General features: G+C 45.4%; 1 protein-coding gene and 1 long non-coding RNA gene across 2 annotated transcripts in view; one reads left to right on the forward strand and one right to left on the reverse strand.

Moving 5' to 3' along the window:
- Window positions 1-19162, reverse strand: part of PAPPA (pappalysin 1) — a 173869-nt gene that overhangs the window by 70796 nt on the left and 83911 nt on the right. The window contains exons 8-9 of the mRNA XM_053962175.1: window positions 13458-13586; window positions 11787-11878 (exon numbers count right to left, since the gene is read on the reverse strand). Coding sequence (XP_053818150.1) covers window positions 11787-11878; window positions 13458-13586 — 221 coding nt within the window. The remainder of the gene's footprint in view (window positions 1-11786; window positions 11879-13457; window positions 13587-19162) is intronic.
- LOC128798536 (uncharacterized) lies at window positions 4233-8397 on the forward strand. Its single transcript, XR_008434449.1, has 2 exons — window positions 4233-5380; window positions 7772-8397. It is a non-coding gene; the product is annotated as an uncharacterized LOC128798536 (long non-coding RNA).

The following is a 19162-nucleotide window of genomic DNA, read 5'->3' on the forward strand; positions in this document are numbered from 1 at the left end:
GACCTGTTGGTATCCTATTTTGTATTGTATTATCATTGCCAGTCCCCAGAGATATCCAGTTCTGACAGCCTGTTGTATTTTCGTCTGGCAAATAAGCCTGTTGAAAAAATGGTAGGAAATTAGCCAGAGCTTCTAGCTGGACTGATGGAAAGGATCCCTAAGGAGAATCCTGCTGGTAGCACTGGACTATCATGAGCTAGGTGTCAGAAAATCCAAGGGCTGCTCAATTTTGAGCTACTTCCAATCTACTAAATCCCCTGCTTTTCTCCTGGTTTACACAGTGAAATACCATCATGAGCCAGAAAACATCAGTTTATTGCTATTCAGTTATTTAATTACTTTCACTCCTTTTCCTCCTGTGCAAGATTCCAGGTCTTTAAGAGAAGGTGGCTTTGAAAGAATAGGGAAGTCTATCAGGGAAATATGTCATTATGGTTTGATTTCATCACAGCCTCTGTGGACAACTTCTGTACATGGATAAATGTAGGGAACTGTGTATTTGACAGGCCAGACCTCTGAGCTGGTGAAAAGGAGCACAAGTCTGGAAGTGTTTCAGCTGTATGGGTGCAGTCCTGAATGAATATTTCCAGGGTGGCCAAATTTCTTGCCCTTACATGTCACATCTTAACATCTTCATTTGTCTGGGAGCCCCCAAACATATATCCCACCCCTCAAAGAGCTCAGAGGAGGGCTTGGGGGAGTGTTTCCCAGGCAAGAGATGACAATGGCACCTGGGGTGTCTGGGTGGATGTGCTGATGGACCCTAAGGCAACCAAGCAGTGCTACCCCCATGGGGCTCATTCATCCCTGGGAGAGCCATGCCCCGAGTCTGGCCAGCTCAAGGAATGGGTGGAACGAGAATGTCACTGTGATGGCCATGGAGACAAACTCTTGGTTCCTTCACCTTATCCTTCTGTATCTCCTGTCCTGCTCCTCTCCCACATCAAGGCATAAGTCAGGTGTCAGGAGAGTAGGATACAATTGATTGGCTTACCCACTATGTCCCAGTTTGAGTGAGAGGCCCAACAGAAATCTCTGAGAAATATTCAGCCGTAAAAAGACTGAGGTCAGCAATCAAAAATCCTCAAAAACAAATGCCAAACAGATGCAAATATGCATTTTTGGAAAAAAATAATTTCTTTGTCATTTGATGAAAAGAGGCTTATTTCTGTAAAAAGGAGGGGGGTGGGGGGATGAAAGGAAAATACCTACGCTGTTAAAAAGGCCTGACCTTCAGCCTATAAACATATGCACAGTCAGATATGCACACGTACAGTGAAACATCACCACCCTGCTGCACACCCACGCTGACAGAAACACTGACACACAAACGTACGGGCGCTCCCTTTACACATCCCCGACTCAGCCACCCCCCATGCAAACACATACCCACAAACTCACAGCCTAATTTTAGGCACATGCATTTAGACAGTGTTTCCCAGCCTTCCCAAAGCACTGGCTTCTTTTCACGACAGGCACTGAAGTAAGCACAACATTTATAGAGCAACATACTCCTGCACTGGCTCCAAATGCTCCCTCCTAATGCGATGATAAACGTAATGGGCTTCTGATAAGATCATGTGTTTGGGATAAAAGAATACTCAAGGCCTACTTCAGCCCGATGACTTAATTCATACTCACATGGAGGGGAAAGCAGCCTTTGAATAGCTGTGATCCAGGACAGTGTGTGATCCTAACAGAGGCTAATTTGTTCCTGATTATGCCTAAGACCCCAATAAATCTGTCTGCTCAGAGTCTGCAAAACCCGAGGGAGGAACCGAAAGGAGAGCCTGAGATGTCTGAATTAAATAGGGGCTGCCTAAATGATTAACCAAGTCCTGCTGAACTGCACTGTCATGAGCCCTGGAGCTGTGCTGGCCCTGGAGAGCCACTACATCCATGGGACAGCACTGTGCACAGAAGCTGAGAGATGAGGCACCCACTCACCTTTGTGTGCTCTGAAAAATGATGAGAGAAACTGGCTTTACAACCCTGGTTACTTTTAAGGAAGATCTGTTGGTCTCACTATTGACTCATGACACCGTGTGCAGTGCTCTGCATTGAGGAGAGTGCTGGTGGGAAGAGGGGAAGACCTTTCCTGCCAGTGGGCTTCCCAATTCTGAGTGATGGCAAACAGGGTTATTAAATCCTTCCCAGACATAAGGGCAGGACCAACCCTCAACAGCTAAATGTGGTGCATCACTGTGTGGGCTGCCAAAAACTAGCAGAGGTTCTTCCTTCAGGTGTTGGGCATCAGCTCTGACTGCGGATTCTGGCGGTGGTCTTGGATGACTGGCAGGTTTCATGTTGAGCTTTACCTTTTCATGAGCAAAGCAAAGAACAACCAGATTGTTTCTTCCTACAACTGCCCTCACAAAATAAAAACTAACAGGCTTTTCCCCTTTCTTCAGTGGTGGGAACAGAGCTCAGTTATATTCATAGAGTCCTACAGGCTCAGAGCCAGAGAGGACAGTGTCAGGAGTGGTGTATTTCTAGGAATGAGTAGTAATGGCTTTATTCCTATAATGATGCAAAATACTTTTTCTGTTCTCTTCTTAATTACTGTGGCACTAAATGCATCCATGGTCTTGGCAACATGAGCTAATTTTTGTCTCTACAGAGGTCTAGAGGCTCCCAAGACCTGGTGATGGTCAGGGACTGGTCATGCATGACCTGCACCATGGACTGTGTTCATCAACACTGTGGACTTTGCACTCCAAAGATGAATCTGATTTGAAGGAGATATGGAAGAAGGGAACATAAATGATATCTGATTTGTCCTCAAGGAAGAAATGGCTTCAAAAAATTAAATAGCAGTTGCCTGGAAATCCAGCTTAAATCTAGAACAGTAAAATGTCTGGAGGCATAGCACCTGGCAGCAGGAGAGAGCATCTCTGGGGGATTGACAGCAGATGCTGGAGGATGCTGAGCTGAACTCGGGGAACACATTTTCATTCAGGCAGCCCGAGCCCTTTTTCCCTTAGAAAGTTCTTACTGAAGGCAGAAAAACTTTAGGGCCAAACCAAAGTTCTTGTCTTGCCCTTGTTTTGGGAAAAGGCAGTCTCCAATTCAGCAAAGATTTCTGTGACATCTGGGAAACCCTGAAAGAGGCTCTGTGGCAGCATCAACCTGGAGAAGTGTGACTTGAGGAAACAAATTGGCAAGACCTGTTTTGCTAACTCCTGAAGTCAGGCTTTAAGATCCAAAATAGTCTTGGGGCTCTTGGGTGTTGCACCAGAAAATTATGCAAACTCCATCTCTCCTTGCTTCCTAAGCTGTCTTAGCACAGTGCAAGATGCAACTTTTTGTACTGAAATACAGATCCCTCCTCTGGGGTTCAGAAATAAAAGGATGCCTGAGATAACACAGATGGTTTAGAGAGCACTGGGAAGCACTGACCAGAGCAGTCTGGTCTGGATAAGCAGGTAACTCCCCATCTCCTTTACCAGTTTGAGGAGAAGCTGGAAAATCATCAGCAAAACGAGTGAAGCCTGATAGACCAGCAGGCAGACATGCAGGACATACACTTATCTGTGATAGGCAGCATTCCACCTCATGAAATAAAGAAAAAAAGAGAGATAAAGAGATCCAATTCATCGCATAGGGCACATCCTCAAATTAGACTTTGAATGTCTGAGCAGGGTTGTCAAAGTGCTGGGGACTGACACTGGGGGCAGTTTCCTGTTTTCAGCCAGGACACGGTGATTGGCATCGGCATAGTCTTCTTTTGTGCGGTAACCACCATTTTTTTAAAAGGCCAGACAAAAAAAAAAAAAGGAGTATTTTTAAGTTCAGCTGTTTACATAGGGATGTTTCCAACTATAACAAGCCTCATGCCACATAACTATTTGTTCAGAAAAGAAAAAAAGAAAAAAATTGTATGGGGGGGGTGGGGACAAAAATGCAGAAGCATTGTCTCAGAGTAACAAATTCTTGGAACAGAACAAAATTTGCATTTTAACCCCTGAAAGGTCTGTCCAGAGGTGAGCAGGCTTTCAGGCATAGCAAAGGCCAAACCCCAGGCTCACCAAAGTCAGCAGCTTCTGCAGAAGCAGGGTTTTACCACCACGTCACTTAATCGGCATCTCCAGCACTGGTGTTTATGTTCACACAGAGGAGGAGAAATGTATCCAGAGGTTTCTGTCACAAAAAGGGAAATAATTCCACTGCAGATCACATGAACTTGGCGGCTGAGTGACCGCAGAACCTGCTCCATTTATTTCTATGGGAGTTTCACCTTTGGCTTCAGTGGGAAGAGAGTGAATAACATGGCCTGCTTCCAGGATATCTGCTAATCTCTTCTTTAATATTGAAGAAGGCAGAGACAGAGATATTTCCTGCTACAGTAAAATATTCAAGAGTTACTTTCCTTCCTGGATGTTCTGATTGAAAGGAGGAAAACCATTACATGGAGCTTGGGCAGACCTTTCAGAATAAAGTCACATATCAATAAATGGTGACGTCTTCCTTCAATGAAATAAAACAGACACCTTGGGAATGAAGGCAGCGTGGGTGTTGCAATCTACTGCGGAACATCCAGGGGCCTCGCAGGAGGTTTTTTTTCCGTGGAATATGACAATCATGTCTGAGCATCTCCTGAGCAGAGCAGGCAGGGATAATGCCTTTGCGGAGCGCGGCTCCCTGGTAATTCAGCTGCTTGTGGAAATGCATTCCTGGGCGTGACTGGCTTTCTTTGTGTGGTGGGACTCGGCTCCTCGCTATGATACAGCAGTCGGAGCACCAGAATTATGCAATTGATCTGCCTGCTGCAGACAGATACAATTACAATTCCCTCGCAGAGCCTGGCACTGAAATTTGATATTTCACCTCCAAGAACATGAGTCTTTGTCACTTAAGAGAAAGGATATTTCCCATGGCTGGTGGTGGTAGCAAGACCTTGTCTGAGCTATCACTGCCAAAGTGGTCATTCCCAGCCCTGGTAATCAGGAATGACCAACAGGAACCAACAGAGCCCTCCCCAACCCTGGTAACGAGGAATGACCAACAGGACCCAATAGAACCCTCCCCAACACTGGTAACCAGGAATGACCAACAGGACCCAACAGAGCCCTCCCCAACCCTGGTAACCAGGAATGACCAACAGGACCCAACAGAGCCCTCCCCAACCCTGGTAACCAGGAATGACCAACAGGACCCAATAGAACCCTCCCCAACCCTGGTAACCAGCAATGACCAACAGGACCCAACAGAGCCATCCCCAACCCTGGTAACGAGGAATGACCAACAGGACCCAACAGAGCCCTCCCCAACCCTGGTAACCAGCAATGACCAACAGGACCCAACAGAGCCATCCCTGACCCTGGCAACCAGGCATGGCCAACAGGACTCAGCATAGCCCTCCCCAAGCCCTGGCAACTAGGTATTGTTGTAAGAGCACTAACACATTTGTTCTCTTCCTATCTCACCTTGTTTCCTTTGATTTTGATATTATGCAGATTTATCAGCTCAACTTGGAAACTGTTCAACTGGAAGTCTTGAGGTTTCTGCCACACAAGGGAGTAACCGTTATGACCATGAGAAAGGTGGCCAGCGTGGCCCTTTGAGACACCTGGCACACTTGTTTGGGAGGAGGAACACAAGAGTAAAAACCCAGAGGTGCCATTCCCCAGGGAAAACAAAGTGCTTGTTTGTGCATATGGTTGGATGTTACTGCAAAGGAAGGACTTGTGCTCAGCCTCATCCTCTGAGAACAGTTGTTGTTAAATCACAAAGGATTCTCTCCGAAAGGGAGTATGACCAGCTGTGCAAGCCTCTCAGATCCACAGAGAGTAAAGTGTGAGGGATGCAACAAGTAGAAGAGTAGTTCTCCTGCTGGAGAACTCTCATTGTAGCTGTGTCCTAAAAACTAAAGCTGGATTGAGCTGGGTTGGAGTCACTGGCCTAGGGAAAAATGCAGGCAAATACCACTCCAACCCACATTCTCCCCCACAAAAAAGCATCTGTCCTTTGTATTTTGCTGCCTGAGATGTCTGCTCTCTCTGCTCTGTGGCTCAGCTGGCCTTCCTAGGATTGCACTATTAATGATGACAGTCTGAAAATCACTTTAAGAGACTTTACGAGGATTCTGTGATTACTAACTTGCCAAATGAGTGCTTAGACATTTCAGAACATGCAGCCACACTTCTGCAAGCTGCAGGAAACAGTCAGCTTCAAAGTATTTGCCTTAAGCTGAAGGAGTCACACAAATATCATCTGAATAACCCCGGCCAGTAAATTCATGACTATTTGCCATGAAATTCTGCTATAGAACCTCAGCTGCTTTAACAACAGCAACTCTCTTTCCCAAGCTCCTTGGTCAATGCTTTCACCTTATTGATGCCCTGGGAGATGCTGAGTTTCTCTTGCAAGGTGGCTCTGTTTCTCCCATGCTGTTGTTCTACTGAAAGCCCTCGGCAGGGTCAGCCAAGGCCTATTTAATGCTGGTGAAAGAAGGCAAAATCACCATTAGCTGCTGCATGGGGCCACGGTTTGGGCAGCCAAAGCTGTGTTCCTGTGCAGTAGTATGAGGAAGGGAGGGGGAGAGGATGGGAGCGCTCTCAAAGCATGCCCACAATGAATATGGATGGTCATCCATCAATTTATTTTAAGCACATTACTTCTCTGTCAGAAAGGGAAAAAAGGAAAAAGAAAGAAAGGAAAGAAAAGACATATAAAATTAGGTTTGTGTCACTCATTTAACACTGCAATTTCCCCAGAGGATTATGCACCAAACAGAGATAGCAAGCTCATGAATATTAATCATTTCCCTGAATGCAATGCAGCCCGCCAAACAATAAGATCAGGGGAAAGTGCTATGCTTAATTTATGGATAATGGGAGAGGTAAAGGATAGAGCTCTCACAAAGGTAAGGCTCACAGCTGGAGGGAGAGGCCTCTGAGGAGGAGGAAGACAGATCCAGATTTGTAAGGTAGCAGAAAAACATTTGCAGCCAAGCAGGAGCAAAAGAAAAGGTGTTTAAGGATCATTGTCAAATTAAAATCATACTTCTCCCTGAACAACCACTGGTGACTAATGTTTCGAGCATGCCAGAAATTGGTGGTAAATTCAAGAGCTAGATATATTTATTTTCTCTTTGCCTCTGCTCTGTGTCTTTTCTTTGTATTTTATATCCCTGAGGCCCTGATCCCACACACCACTGAGATGTGTGTCTAACCTGAAACATTCCCATTCTTCAGGGTGACCACTCCCATCTGGAAGTCAGTGGAAGCTCTGCCCTGTTTTGCTATAAAAAGGCTTTAGCCAAGAGTCCCTTATAAGCAAAGGAGATAAAGTATAGCAATAACAACACCAATAAGATGTGACTGAAGCCCCTATAAATTACCTGGCAAACTTAAGGGGAGATAGAAGTTCTTCTGGGAGCTACTTCCCAGCTGTGTTTCAATGTGTCTATCAGTCTTTACTCATCTCTTTTCATATTACTTTCTCTCCCCCTCCCTCCCTTTTTATTGATCTCTGCATCTTTTTTATTATATCCTTCTCTTTCTTCAGCACTGGTGAGCTAAATCAATGCATAATGCACATCCCACTCCACAAAAGGAATGCAAATGAAAGCTGGGCTCTTTTTCAATGTCCCACATATATCTGGGTGTGCAGTGCTGGTGTGTGGGAGAGTGCACGCCAAGGACAAGGTGCTCAGCTGTGCCTCAGACACCCATTTCTCAGCACTCCGCTGGGAATGGATCAAGTGCTAAGCCCTGGGTTCCCACCACTGCGAATCATAACTCTTACAAATGGGGTCTGTTTTACACAGGACACGTCGGGTTGAACTTGGCTGAGATCCGCGGTAACCGCAAAAATCTGTTATCCCGGGAGGGATCAGGAGCAAGGTGAAAGGAAAGCAGCCCAGAGGTAGGAGAGGGGTGCATCAGTCACACGGACATGGCTTTGAATCACCTGTCTCCTACTAATCAAAAGGCAAAGTGAAACTTTCCCCGTGGGACCAAATTCTGTGTGGAAAAGATAAAAATATGCAAAATCCACTACAGGAAGCGTCTGGAGGTGGGGGGGGGAAGAAAAGGTAGAGATGATAAATTTCACAATGGGGAAGGACGAGAGTGCTGCAGAACTTAAAACAAGGAGCACTGCCAGATGCTTCCATTAATTAATTAATTAATCTCACTGTCGCTCTTCAGCATGTTGCAGGAAGAAAATGCTATTAATCTTCTCTGTTTTCTGTTACTCGGCTTTGTGCTTGGAGAAGGCCAGGACAGCCTGACAGTGAGACCACACAGTTTTCTTCCCTGCCTCCCTCCTTCCTTCCCCCGCACCCCTCCTCCCTGGCAGAGCAGATTGATCCACGGTTATCTGATTAGAGAGGAAAGAAGGAGGAAAAACAAAAGCAAGACAAAAAAAATAAAAAGAGGTTTAATTTTATTACAGGCACTAGTGCAAAGTGTCTTGAGAGCCTTGTGCCATTTAGTCAAAGGAAAGTTGGACCAATTAAAAAAGCCCATAAACACCATGATCCTAAAAGGCAAAGGGAGTGAGAGAGGCTAAGGGACACCTGCAAACAGGCTGCCTCCATCCCTGGAAATATCCAGAACGCAGCTGAACATGACCCTGAGCAACATGCTCCAACTTTGAAGCTGGCTCTAACTTTGAAGTTGGCCCTCCTTGGACCAGAGACCTCCTGAGACTGCTCTGAACCTAAATTATTCTGTGATTCACAGCTCTGAATCTAAAGCCTGGTGGTGCTTGCGGGCTCTGTTGTATTTTTCTCCTACCGAGCGAGGTGACTTGCGTGGTCTCTGCTTTTGGAGGCAGGAGCCCACTTGGGCTTTGCTATCAAACCTCCTCCTCTGGAACCCGCCCACGACGCCCCTTCAGCCCGGTCTTTAGCAAACAAAATGTTTAGCAGTTCTTTCCAGCCACGTGGGACCCAATCCTGCAGACAATTTGTGACAAGCATTGCATTCACTGTTGTGGTTAGATTTGCTGAAGTCTAAAGAATGCCTTGTGGTAGTTCAGAAACATGCCTGGAAGAAAGCATTTGCAAGATCAAACCCTGAGGCCCCCGATTCAACAAAGCCTCTGAACATGTGTTTGAGGCTCACTGAATTCTTTGGTGAAGGGGAGTGATTCCCGGGGCTCTGAAGAGCTACATAATACAACAAGAACATCACTGAAAAAATAACACTCTCTGAAATAACTGCTTGTTGTTCTACAGGATTATAACATGTGTTAGCCTTGTAAACATGGAAATAAATTACACTTCTTTTTCTGTGCTCCTGAAACGGGGACTCAAGAATTCTGTATTTTCCAGGAAAACACCCCACCAATATCAAAGAAGACTTTTGTTCAGCTTAAGGCAGAGGATTAGGTGTGATACTGTTAGATTGTGGAGAATGCTGAATTTCTGCTCTTTTTTACTATTATTTATTATGTAATATGTACAGCCACTCACTTCCCCAACATCTTTATATTTTCTGGTGAGATTTTAATGCTTGATATACCAAGCAGAATATAAATCAGCACTGTTCATTTGTCTGAAAGACAAACTGGCAGTGTCTCCTTAGCTCTTGGGGCCATAATTCATGGTGGTCCAGCCAACAAGAGCCAACAGGATGTGTTTCACAGGTACTAGCTCCTCTGTACCTCTCCTAGAGACCTGAAGGCAGTATTTTCCTGAAAACAGCACTGGGGCTGCCCTCACAGACCCTGCAGAAACACTGAGCCCATCACCACCACAGCAGTCACACCAGCACAACTGTGAAGTCACACAACCAAGCATTTTTAAGATCTCTGTTCCTGCACCTTCCCTTTGATTCAGATAATTTGATTCATCTGAGTCCCCATATTCAATATTTCACAAGGAATTTGATATCATTTGTTTTGTAATCCAGGATCCGTGCAAACCACAACCTTCCAAAGCCCGTGACAAACAAACAACTTTTTTGCCCCTGGAATTCCCCTCTCCTTTCCAACACAAGCAAATCTGAAAACCCACTTCCTCTGTCATGGAGTAGAAAAATCTGTATGTTTTATTTGCTTCATTTTCTAGTCAGACTGCTGTCAGACAGCTTTGTCCCACACTCTCAGGAAGCCCTGTTGCTGCTCCTGGAGTTGGATGGGATGTGAATGGCTGGATGATGGTGGGTGGATGATACAACTGGACTCCATGATCTTAAAGGTTTTCCCAAAATAGCCAATCCCATGATTTTATATAAAAAATAGCATAAAGCAGAGTGTTGCATACCCCTGGGACACCACTGTGTGGTCCAAGGCTTGGGACACCCCACTCTTACTCCTGTCCATGGACTTACCTGAAGCATTTGCAGCTCCCACCCAGCCCACATCACCTGGTTTCCTGGAAAACCAATGGACACAGGGGAGGACCTGGGTCATGTCCTAATGTAACGCTGGGATGTGCTCAAAGCACAGACCTGGACCAAGGAATTCAGCCCTGCTGTGGAGCAGGGTGATACAGACACAACCATCCAGCACCAGCCCAAACCCTTGCTGGAACCGGCCTCACACCACGCCTGATGTCTGGGGAACCCAAAACATTTGCGTAAGTGTTTATCCCACTTTCAAAATATTATGACTAAAATCTTGCAGTGCTTGAGGCTCTAAGGCAGCAAGTTACTTTGTAACTTCAAGACCACCAATTGTCTCAATTAGTCTCGACCATAAATATCCCTGATTTCAATAGAATTATTTACATATGTAAATAAGTACATCACCAAATCAGGCCTCAAGTCTCACTCACAGTGTGGGAAGCTGAAGTAAAAATGTAGCTGTTGTGATGAGCCAAGCAGTCCCCAGTTTACCACCCAAGGGAAACATGGTGCCTGTGAGGTCCATTCTACGTCACTCCAGGCACAAGAGATAATGGTCAAATTGCCAAAAAGAACAAATTTCAGACTTGCCAACATTACATTATCTGCTGAGGACTGAAGCCCTGAGCTGAAGGCATGGGATCACTACATGGGGCAGGGTGTTTGCTTGGGCAGTCCAGATAAAGAATCTCATAAAATGTCTTGAGAAAAAGCCGACCCTCTATAAACATTAGCTTTGGTTCCTGAAGCTCTGCATGTTTTGTTCTTTCCCAGACCTCACAGACCCCTGGGTGGAAAAAGCAACCCCACAATGTGGGGCTGCTCCACAGAAGGTGCAGTGTAAATTGGTCTCCATTTCCCTTCTCTGTCCCCAGCATTCCTAGAGAGTTTAATAAATATGTAAAGCTCAAAACTGCAGCCCCGATAGTTTGAGCATCTTCCGGCCATTGTGCTTACAGGTTTTGCTAATCAGAGCAAACCAGGCTTGCAAATGAAATCTGATTAAGTAGTTTTCACCTCTGAAAAAGGGGATTAGCCAGACCTTTGATCCTCAGATATTGATTTGCAACTCAAAGGAGGTGTGACCTCAGCTGGACTTGCTTCTGGTCTCAGTCCCTTCCCCTTTCACTCCTCCTTCTGTTTACCAGGAAAAAAATCAGTTCATGTCTTCTCACGTAGTCAGATCTAAAGCCTATTGAAGCCACTGGAAAACCACCCACTGACTTCAATGGGCTTTGGATCAGTTCCACAATGGCTGACTTAGCCCTAAGTCCTGGGCTGTTTCAAAGCCAGCAGAACCAATTTCCCATCAAAATGACCAGAAGCTGGGAAGATATGTTCACCTTTCAAACCTACAAATTCCACCTTTTTTCTCTCTCCCATGACAACTCTTCAGCTGGAAATGCTGAAAGTACTGCTGGTTTTTCCCTTGCATTCTGCACTGAGTTGTTGCCCACCGTGGGCTGAAGGGCTCTGGGCCAGACTTACCGATGCAATTAAAGGACAACTCCTGCAGGCAGAACAGGGAACAGCCATCGCCGTTTATCTTGTTCATGTCATCACATTCTTCCCCCAGTTCTCTGCAGGCAAAAAGCAGTCAGCTGGCAAAGTAGCATCAACCTGGATGGTCTGTGCAACCCCTCTCAAGAACCCCAAAGCCCTAATATCTGGTACAGCATCTTTGTGTGCCCACCCCTAAAATGCTTCTCCCTTCCTCCTTAAAGGAAGGCTTTCATCATTCCTGCTTCGCAGGCTCGCCTGGCCAGTTCCCTCCTGCACATGTGGATACCACTTGCTGTCCTCTGATGAGGATATGAGCAACTTCCTTCATAGCTGGTGTGGCTGTAGCTCAGCAGGTAGGGAAAAAGAGAACAGGAATCTCTGAAACTCTTTGTATTAAATCTGGAAGGGCCAGACTGTGACCCCAGAAAAAACAAGGCATAAAGCCTGGAGTGTGGCTATTCCAGGTGGCAGCACTTGGAGGAGAGCAGTCAACGGGGAGCAAGGGGTGTTGGGGACAGAGTCCTGCCTCGTGCCAACCCGCACGGCTGCGGCAGCGTGTGGGGAGAAGAGTGGGAACCAGATGAGAAAGGGGCTGCCACAGCTGCAAGTGGGGCCACAACCAACCAAGCTATGACACAGTCTGGTTCCTGCTTGCTCCTGAGGCAGCTCAGCTATTGTTTGACACTTGCTGTAAAGCCACAAGTGATGTTTGAGGAATGTGCAAACATAACAGTAGCAGAAAAGTTATGTAAAGCAAAATTAATCTGTCTTTCTCCACCTCTCTTTCCAGGATTGCCCTGGATTCATATGTTGTTTGATTGTTTTCTTTGTTTTCCTTGCCTGTTGGGCCTCTTCCTGCAAATATTTGCTGCCAGGTATATCATCTGACAGAGTTGTGCTGTGTGATAGCTGATCAGCATTATTTCAAGCAAATAATACTGGCTGGATTAAGCACTTGCTTGTTGTTACTTCCATATTTTAAATAATTAAATTACCTAATGCCAGGAAGCTTTGAAGCAGCAGCCTTAAGGGCCAACACAGTAAAGGAATAAACTCTAACATAGTTGTGAAGGATTGTTTTACATTTTCAGTGGCCTGGGGACTGGTGAGAGAGGGGAGCTGATTGAGAACATGCAATTCCCAGCACTCTCCCTCAGAGGCCAAATCTATCGCTTCCAAATGCTTCCCAGGTCTGGTGGTCAGTCAAACAAGGGGTTGCACCAGGAACTTGGCCCCAACACGTGGCAGAGTTTTACCCAGCTGCCACACACACGGGACAGCACGGCTAAGGACAGCAGTGAAGGCTGTGTGAATTTTTCCAGCACCAGGTCTGTGCAGGAAATGTCACATCCATGTATAAAGATATGGATACACGGGCAAACAGCATAAACAGCACAGAGCGTCCTTGCCTATTGATCCCGCTGTCTGGACTCCATTATCTGTATCTCTGTCTGTATCTCCTGGTGCCAGGAGAGAAGGGCCTAGGTTACAATTAAATGTCATCATCCCGGTAATCATCAAGCACGTGAGTCATTATCTACAGATGAGAGCCAGCCTAACCTAAGGAGATATCAGAGGTCATCAATTCCTTCCTAGCCTCAGATTCTGGCTGAGGAGATGTGCCCAGATTTATCTGTTTGCTCGCTCCAGACTTACATTTGGATAATCCCGTCTCCACAGTATCCACTCCCAGAGATATAAACGAGGGCGGGGGAAGGCTCGCTCTCCTCCATCCCAGACACAATGACCACCTGGTATCTGTACGTGGTCCTGTCGCTCAGCTCCCTGCCAGACAAAAGGAAAGTCAGTCATTCATACAACAAAGGCAGCAGCAGCAAAGGGCAGAGAAAGAGGGACTGGAGCGGGGTTTGGCTGCCAAAAAAGCAAGGTACAGTTCAATCAGCTCCTCTCAGCGTTCCTACCTTGTTTTGATGGGATTAATTTTTGGTTGGGTGTCTTTTTTTTTTTTGTGAGCACAATCAGCACTACCTTTGTCTATGCTTGATTTATGCATGACAGTGAAATAGGTGTAGTTCTTGACCACCTGACAGCTAAACCATTTCCTGATGAAAACCATGCATTTTGGTGAGTTGCTGCTTACATCTCCACCCACTGCAGAGCGGGCATTGCAGTGACACTGTGGCAGTGCCAACCCTCACCATGAGCAGTGGGAAACACTGAGAGCATCACCAACAGTCAACAGTGCTTCAACACCTGAGGAACCAGCCCTGTGCCTCACTGTGTTCAGCCTTGGACACTTCTGTTCCACGTCAGGGATAGCGCTACCAGCAAGTCTGTTCATTTAAGGAATTGAAAATACCCTGTTATTCATCATTATTATAAATACTCATTATTTCCTGAGCAGCCCTGAGCTCAATCCAACTGCACCTGGAGCCAGTGGGAATGTGATGATTTGTGTAAGCTGAGGATGTTTCAGTGATGGACAAATAACTTATCCACATCACATATGGGCATTAAAAGAGAAAAAGGCATTAAAAGTTGGTTTCTTCCAGAGCAAAAAATAGGATCCACACCACAGCACAGGATCAGGGTATTAGCATCGAAATATTCACAGAAAGAATTAGCAAACTGCTACATATTTATGCAAAGCCATAATTACCTAAAACCTGTGCATCTGTAAATGAGGAATAATATTTTTTCATATGTAAAATGGGAATAATATAATCCTAATAAAAATGTTTAGCTCTTTCACAATGTCTTTTACACTATCAAGACTCAAAACCTTCCTCAAAGAAACTCATTTGTTGTCCTCATTGTGCTGGTTTGTAAAGCCATGGAGTGGCCAAGGCAAAATGATTTGCTCAAAATCATCAATCAGGTTAATTGCAGAGCAGGAAAGGCAGCCCAGCTCTTCCCTAACCCTGCCAGTCCTCTGCTCACTGCACTCACATTGCCCCAATTACTGACAGCAATATACATGGCTTTTTGTCACAGGAACTTGGTCAAAAAGCATCTACTAATGAAGTGTGTACTACGAGGAGATAAATCTACTACGCAGAGCAGCAAAGCCATTGAAGTGGATATCAATGAGTTACTGAAATCTTCAGGTTCATGAAATAAGTATCTCCTTACAACATTCATTAAATTAACAAGCATGACTTAAACTCCAATATCCCACATTATATTTTACAACAAAGCTGTTTCTCATGGGTACTGTGCCTGCAAAAAAAAACTGGCATTGAATGAACTGCACGCCAACTGCACTGGGATCTGACTCTTTGTTACTGCACATGGCAATGGAATGGGAGTGCAACTCAGTGGAAGGAAAACAGAACTGGCTTTCTCATTCCTTCTGCACCTGAATCCTGTCAGCAACAATCCATGGCTCCTATTAGCTAAATTTGAGAGGTCATGTAGCACAAACAGTATCTTAATTCACCTACAGGCTGGGAGATGTCTACCCAGATATTGGTAAGTCTGTTTATTCAATCAAAGTGAAAAGTTTCAAACTTCTGCCCCTTTGGACTTGTTTAAAGCAACTGTTTTTCTGGGAGGAAAAAAAAAAATATAGGAAGTAACTAAAGTGGCCAAACACACACTGTAGTAAAATAATGAGGGTTTTCCTCTAGATTTCACTCCCAGATAAATCCACTTACTAAGATGTGAGGTTTTCATATATACTGATGAAATCAAAGCAGAGCCAAGCTTTGATTATTAAAGAGCAGTTATTTCTCAAGTTCTGTCTCAAAACCATTTGTAAAATATTTAAGATTAACAAGTACACTTGCAGAAATGTGGATTTTGTCACTGGGGATTTGCTAACCACAAAAAAAAAAAAAAGATTCCATTTTTTGAAAATGGTAACAAATGAACAGTTGGGGCAGCTACAAAATAAATAGGGCCACACAGCTTTCTGATGCACTGAGATTGCAGTCCTGAGTGCAAAATAAGAGTTTGCAGATTCTGATTTTTGGTGTGATGTCCCCCAATACCTCCGGGTGATGAGGCAGGCTAAGAGCAGTGAGTGTGCCTTGCACATGGGTTTTACTGGAGGGAAGTATTTGTGTGCACATGTAAGCAAAGGGACAACAGGAAAAGCTCACACTTGTTTGGAAGTTTGCAGAATACAGTGGAGAAAACCTAGAATCAAATCAAGCACAAGAGAGAATGTGGTGGGTGTGAATTATGAGGTGGCTGGAGATGAATGTGTACATGGGTAAATACAGAAAATTGGAAATGAAAGTTATTAGGTGGGGAGAACTCTGACCTATTTAATTGTATGGATTAGCAATGGAAAACTTTGTATGGAGTACATTGGCTGCTGGCTTTGTGGCACTGGGCTGTGCTCTAACCCTGTCACCTGCTGCACATCAGGGAGGGGAGATATCCAGCTGCAACCTGCTCAAAGATGGAATGCTCTTGGAACCTTCTGTTGTGACAGGAAAATGACCCTTCAATTTCAGTGAAACAAAAAATCCCCTAACCAAACGCATTTATTCTCCAAAAAGAAGGTGAACAAAATCTCTGCCTCCTTACACATTATTTGCACAGTCTGGTTCCCCTTACTCCTCTGCAGTTTGGGTAGAAAATAAGAGCTATTAAGTTATTTATGCTCATGACACCCCAATTTCCTTGTCTTAGGTTAAAATACAAAGAAAGGGAAGACAAATGTCTGGGACATGTGGTCCCTGTAGAGCAATGGCAGGTCTCCAGAAGGGCCAATCCTCCCCATCCTCATCCCAAATCCCCTTCTGAGCAACCTGAAGCTTCACAATCTTCCCTTCCCTGGGGAACAGCAGGGGAACCCCAGGGTGTGACATCCAGGGCAGTGCCAACAAACCAGCTGTGCCCAGAGGAGCTCAGAAATAGGATGTCTGCTCCAGAGGGGCTCTTCAGCACTACACAGACAGAGCTGGACTGGAACACCAAAAAAACACCTCAGAAACTCAAAACTGAAGCATCATTCTTTCAACTAACTCTGGCCTGACACAACGAGTGACAAAAAGCTGACTGAGATGCATGTGGCATTTCACGATTCAACAACTGGAACGTGAGATACTTATATCCTCCTGAACTGTTAAATGTGTCATATTGGCAGCAACTGAGAGTTTCAGCATTCCTTCACAGTGCCCACATTTTGGAAAAATATAGCTGCTAAAGGGATGACATGTGCAATAGCCCAGGCAGTAATCCAGTCCTATAGTGAGGGAGGGAGGAATGCAAGAACACGGAGGGGAAGGGTTTATTCCCTCTCTATAGCTATAGGATACCAAGGTTGACTGTATTTGGAGATGTCAGCAAGACAAGCTGTGCTCAAAGTGGTGATAAAAGTTTGGTTTTTGACCATTTATTTCCTCTCCCACCTTCCCTGGGAGCTGGTGGCACAGTGACAGGGACAAGGGGCACTTTCCACTCCGCTGCCGGGCAGGACCCGGCGCACGGTGGCTCTGTGAGGTGCAACTTAAAGAAGTGAGGGAGAAGAACGTCTTTAACATCAAGGATGTGAACAAACACTCTTCAAATGTATATCTATGATCTTTTAATGACCTTTTCTAGAACTAAGTAAGCTGCATTGATCGCTGCAGCTTCCGCCTGTGGGGAGGCAGCCTTATTAAAAAGCAATGACTCAAGCCCTCTGCTTAGAGGGGGAATTAGGACGTGCCGTGTGAAATACCACGAGGGCAACTTTCCTGTCTGTTGTGGCAAGTGACAGATCCAGGGTCAGGAATATAGAACCCTCTAATTCTTTTCCTGTTTTTACTGGGGAGGCTGGGCAGTTGAGTTAATCTTGCTCTCTCTCCCCTCCAGGCGAGGGACCTCTGCTCTCAGTTTGGGTGTTCCTGGAAAACTTAATGGGAAAAGTTATACCTGTGGGAAGTTGGTTTTCAGTCAGACCAAGGTGGGTTTAAAGGATCACTGAATTTACAGAAGAAACACTCGTGCTCTTGAGTTCCAGCAGAGCTGCAAGGGCTGACACTGCCCCAACCACATCTGCTCTGTGCTCACTGTAAGGTTTCAGCATCTGAGGTCACACTCGAGATGCAGTGAAAGCATTGAGGGAAAGCAAATATCCAATGCCTCTTTTCCTACTACCATGGCATATGTGTTTTTCCTACTACAAATAACAGCAGGAGGGTTTCTTATACAGCAAAGACTTGCTTCCAACAGAATTGAAAATATCCTTAAGGCTGAGCCTGGCTTCTGCCCTATGAAAAGACAAATGGTCAGACAGCAATGAAAGCAGACAGTGTTCCTCTTATTTAAGGACAAGATGACACAGGCTTAAGCATCCCCAATTAAATTAGGGCTGTCACAGCCAGTGTTGTGTGAAACAGCAAATTCTACACCTGAAGTGTCCTCCTGAAGGACACATCTGTCTTTGACCTTAAACAGACACCAAACACTTGAGACAAAAGATGACATTTCCTTGCCATCTCTCTGCAGCCCAGAATGAGCCCTGGTCTGCTGGTGACAGCCCTGTTTCCCTCCAACACTGTCACCTTTGCTCTTCTTCTCTAGCAAGGAAGCCTTGCAGAGCAAAACAGGAAATCTGCTGGCAGCAAACAGCATCAACCCCACATCTTCCCTCGTTGCAATGCTTTAGATCAGTTGCCAGGGTGGACTGGATTACAACCACAAACAGAAGAGCTGACAGTCTACACCATCCCTTGCCCTGTCAGACACAGCCTGGAGCTGTCCAGTCTGTCCCCACATGCTGCTCGCAGCCTCTGAAACTGCCAGTTCCAGAGGTCCTGAATTGCTCTGAATATCCACAAACACCATGGTGTTTACAGGTTTCACTATCCTCAGGTGCTCCAAAAGCAACTGATAAAGAGTAAGCCAGGGGGACAAGGTCACTTTAGGACATGCCAAACAGATCTGCTCCCTGACTTCCATTCTTTTCCCCTCATTGCCATTGACTGCACAAATGCAACTGCTTTCTTCTCCTCTATCACACGCCCTCCCTTGCTCTGCCTTTTTTTTAATAAAAATGGCATGAGAAGCACGGCAGAAGATAATGAAGAGAATTCCTGCCTGGCTCTGCAGTCGGGAGAGAGGAGGGGCGGGATGCTGTAAACACAAGAAGGACATCAAAAATCCCGAGCTCTTGCGCCGGGGCTGTTATTTCAGCTGTGGTCCAAGCTCTCCCTGTTTGGATAAGCCCAGCAACATGGCAGGTGCAAAGGCCTCAAAACAACTCTCTTGCCTCTCTCTCTCAGATACTGAGCTGACTCAGAAGACACAAATGCCAAGGAAATAGTCTTGGAGAGGCTTTTCTTTTTCTCTCTATGAGAAGAGAGGTGCTAACATGGCCACAGGCTTTGCTCTGTGCCCTCCAGCTTTTTTATGCTTTGTTTACAAGCACAGGATTTGTTTACAAAACAGGGTAGATGGAGTAC

Source organism: Vidua chalybeata, chromosome 21 (genome assembly GCF_026979565.1).
Source record: "Vidua chalybeata isolate OUT-0048 chromosome 21, bVidCha1 merged haplotype, whole genome shotgun sequence".
Lineage (NCBI taxonomy): Eukaryota > Metazoa > Chordata > Aves > Passeriformes > Viduidae > Vidua > Vidua chalybeata.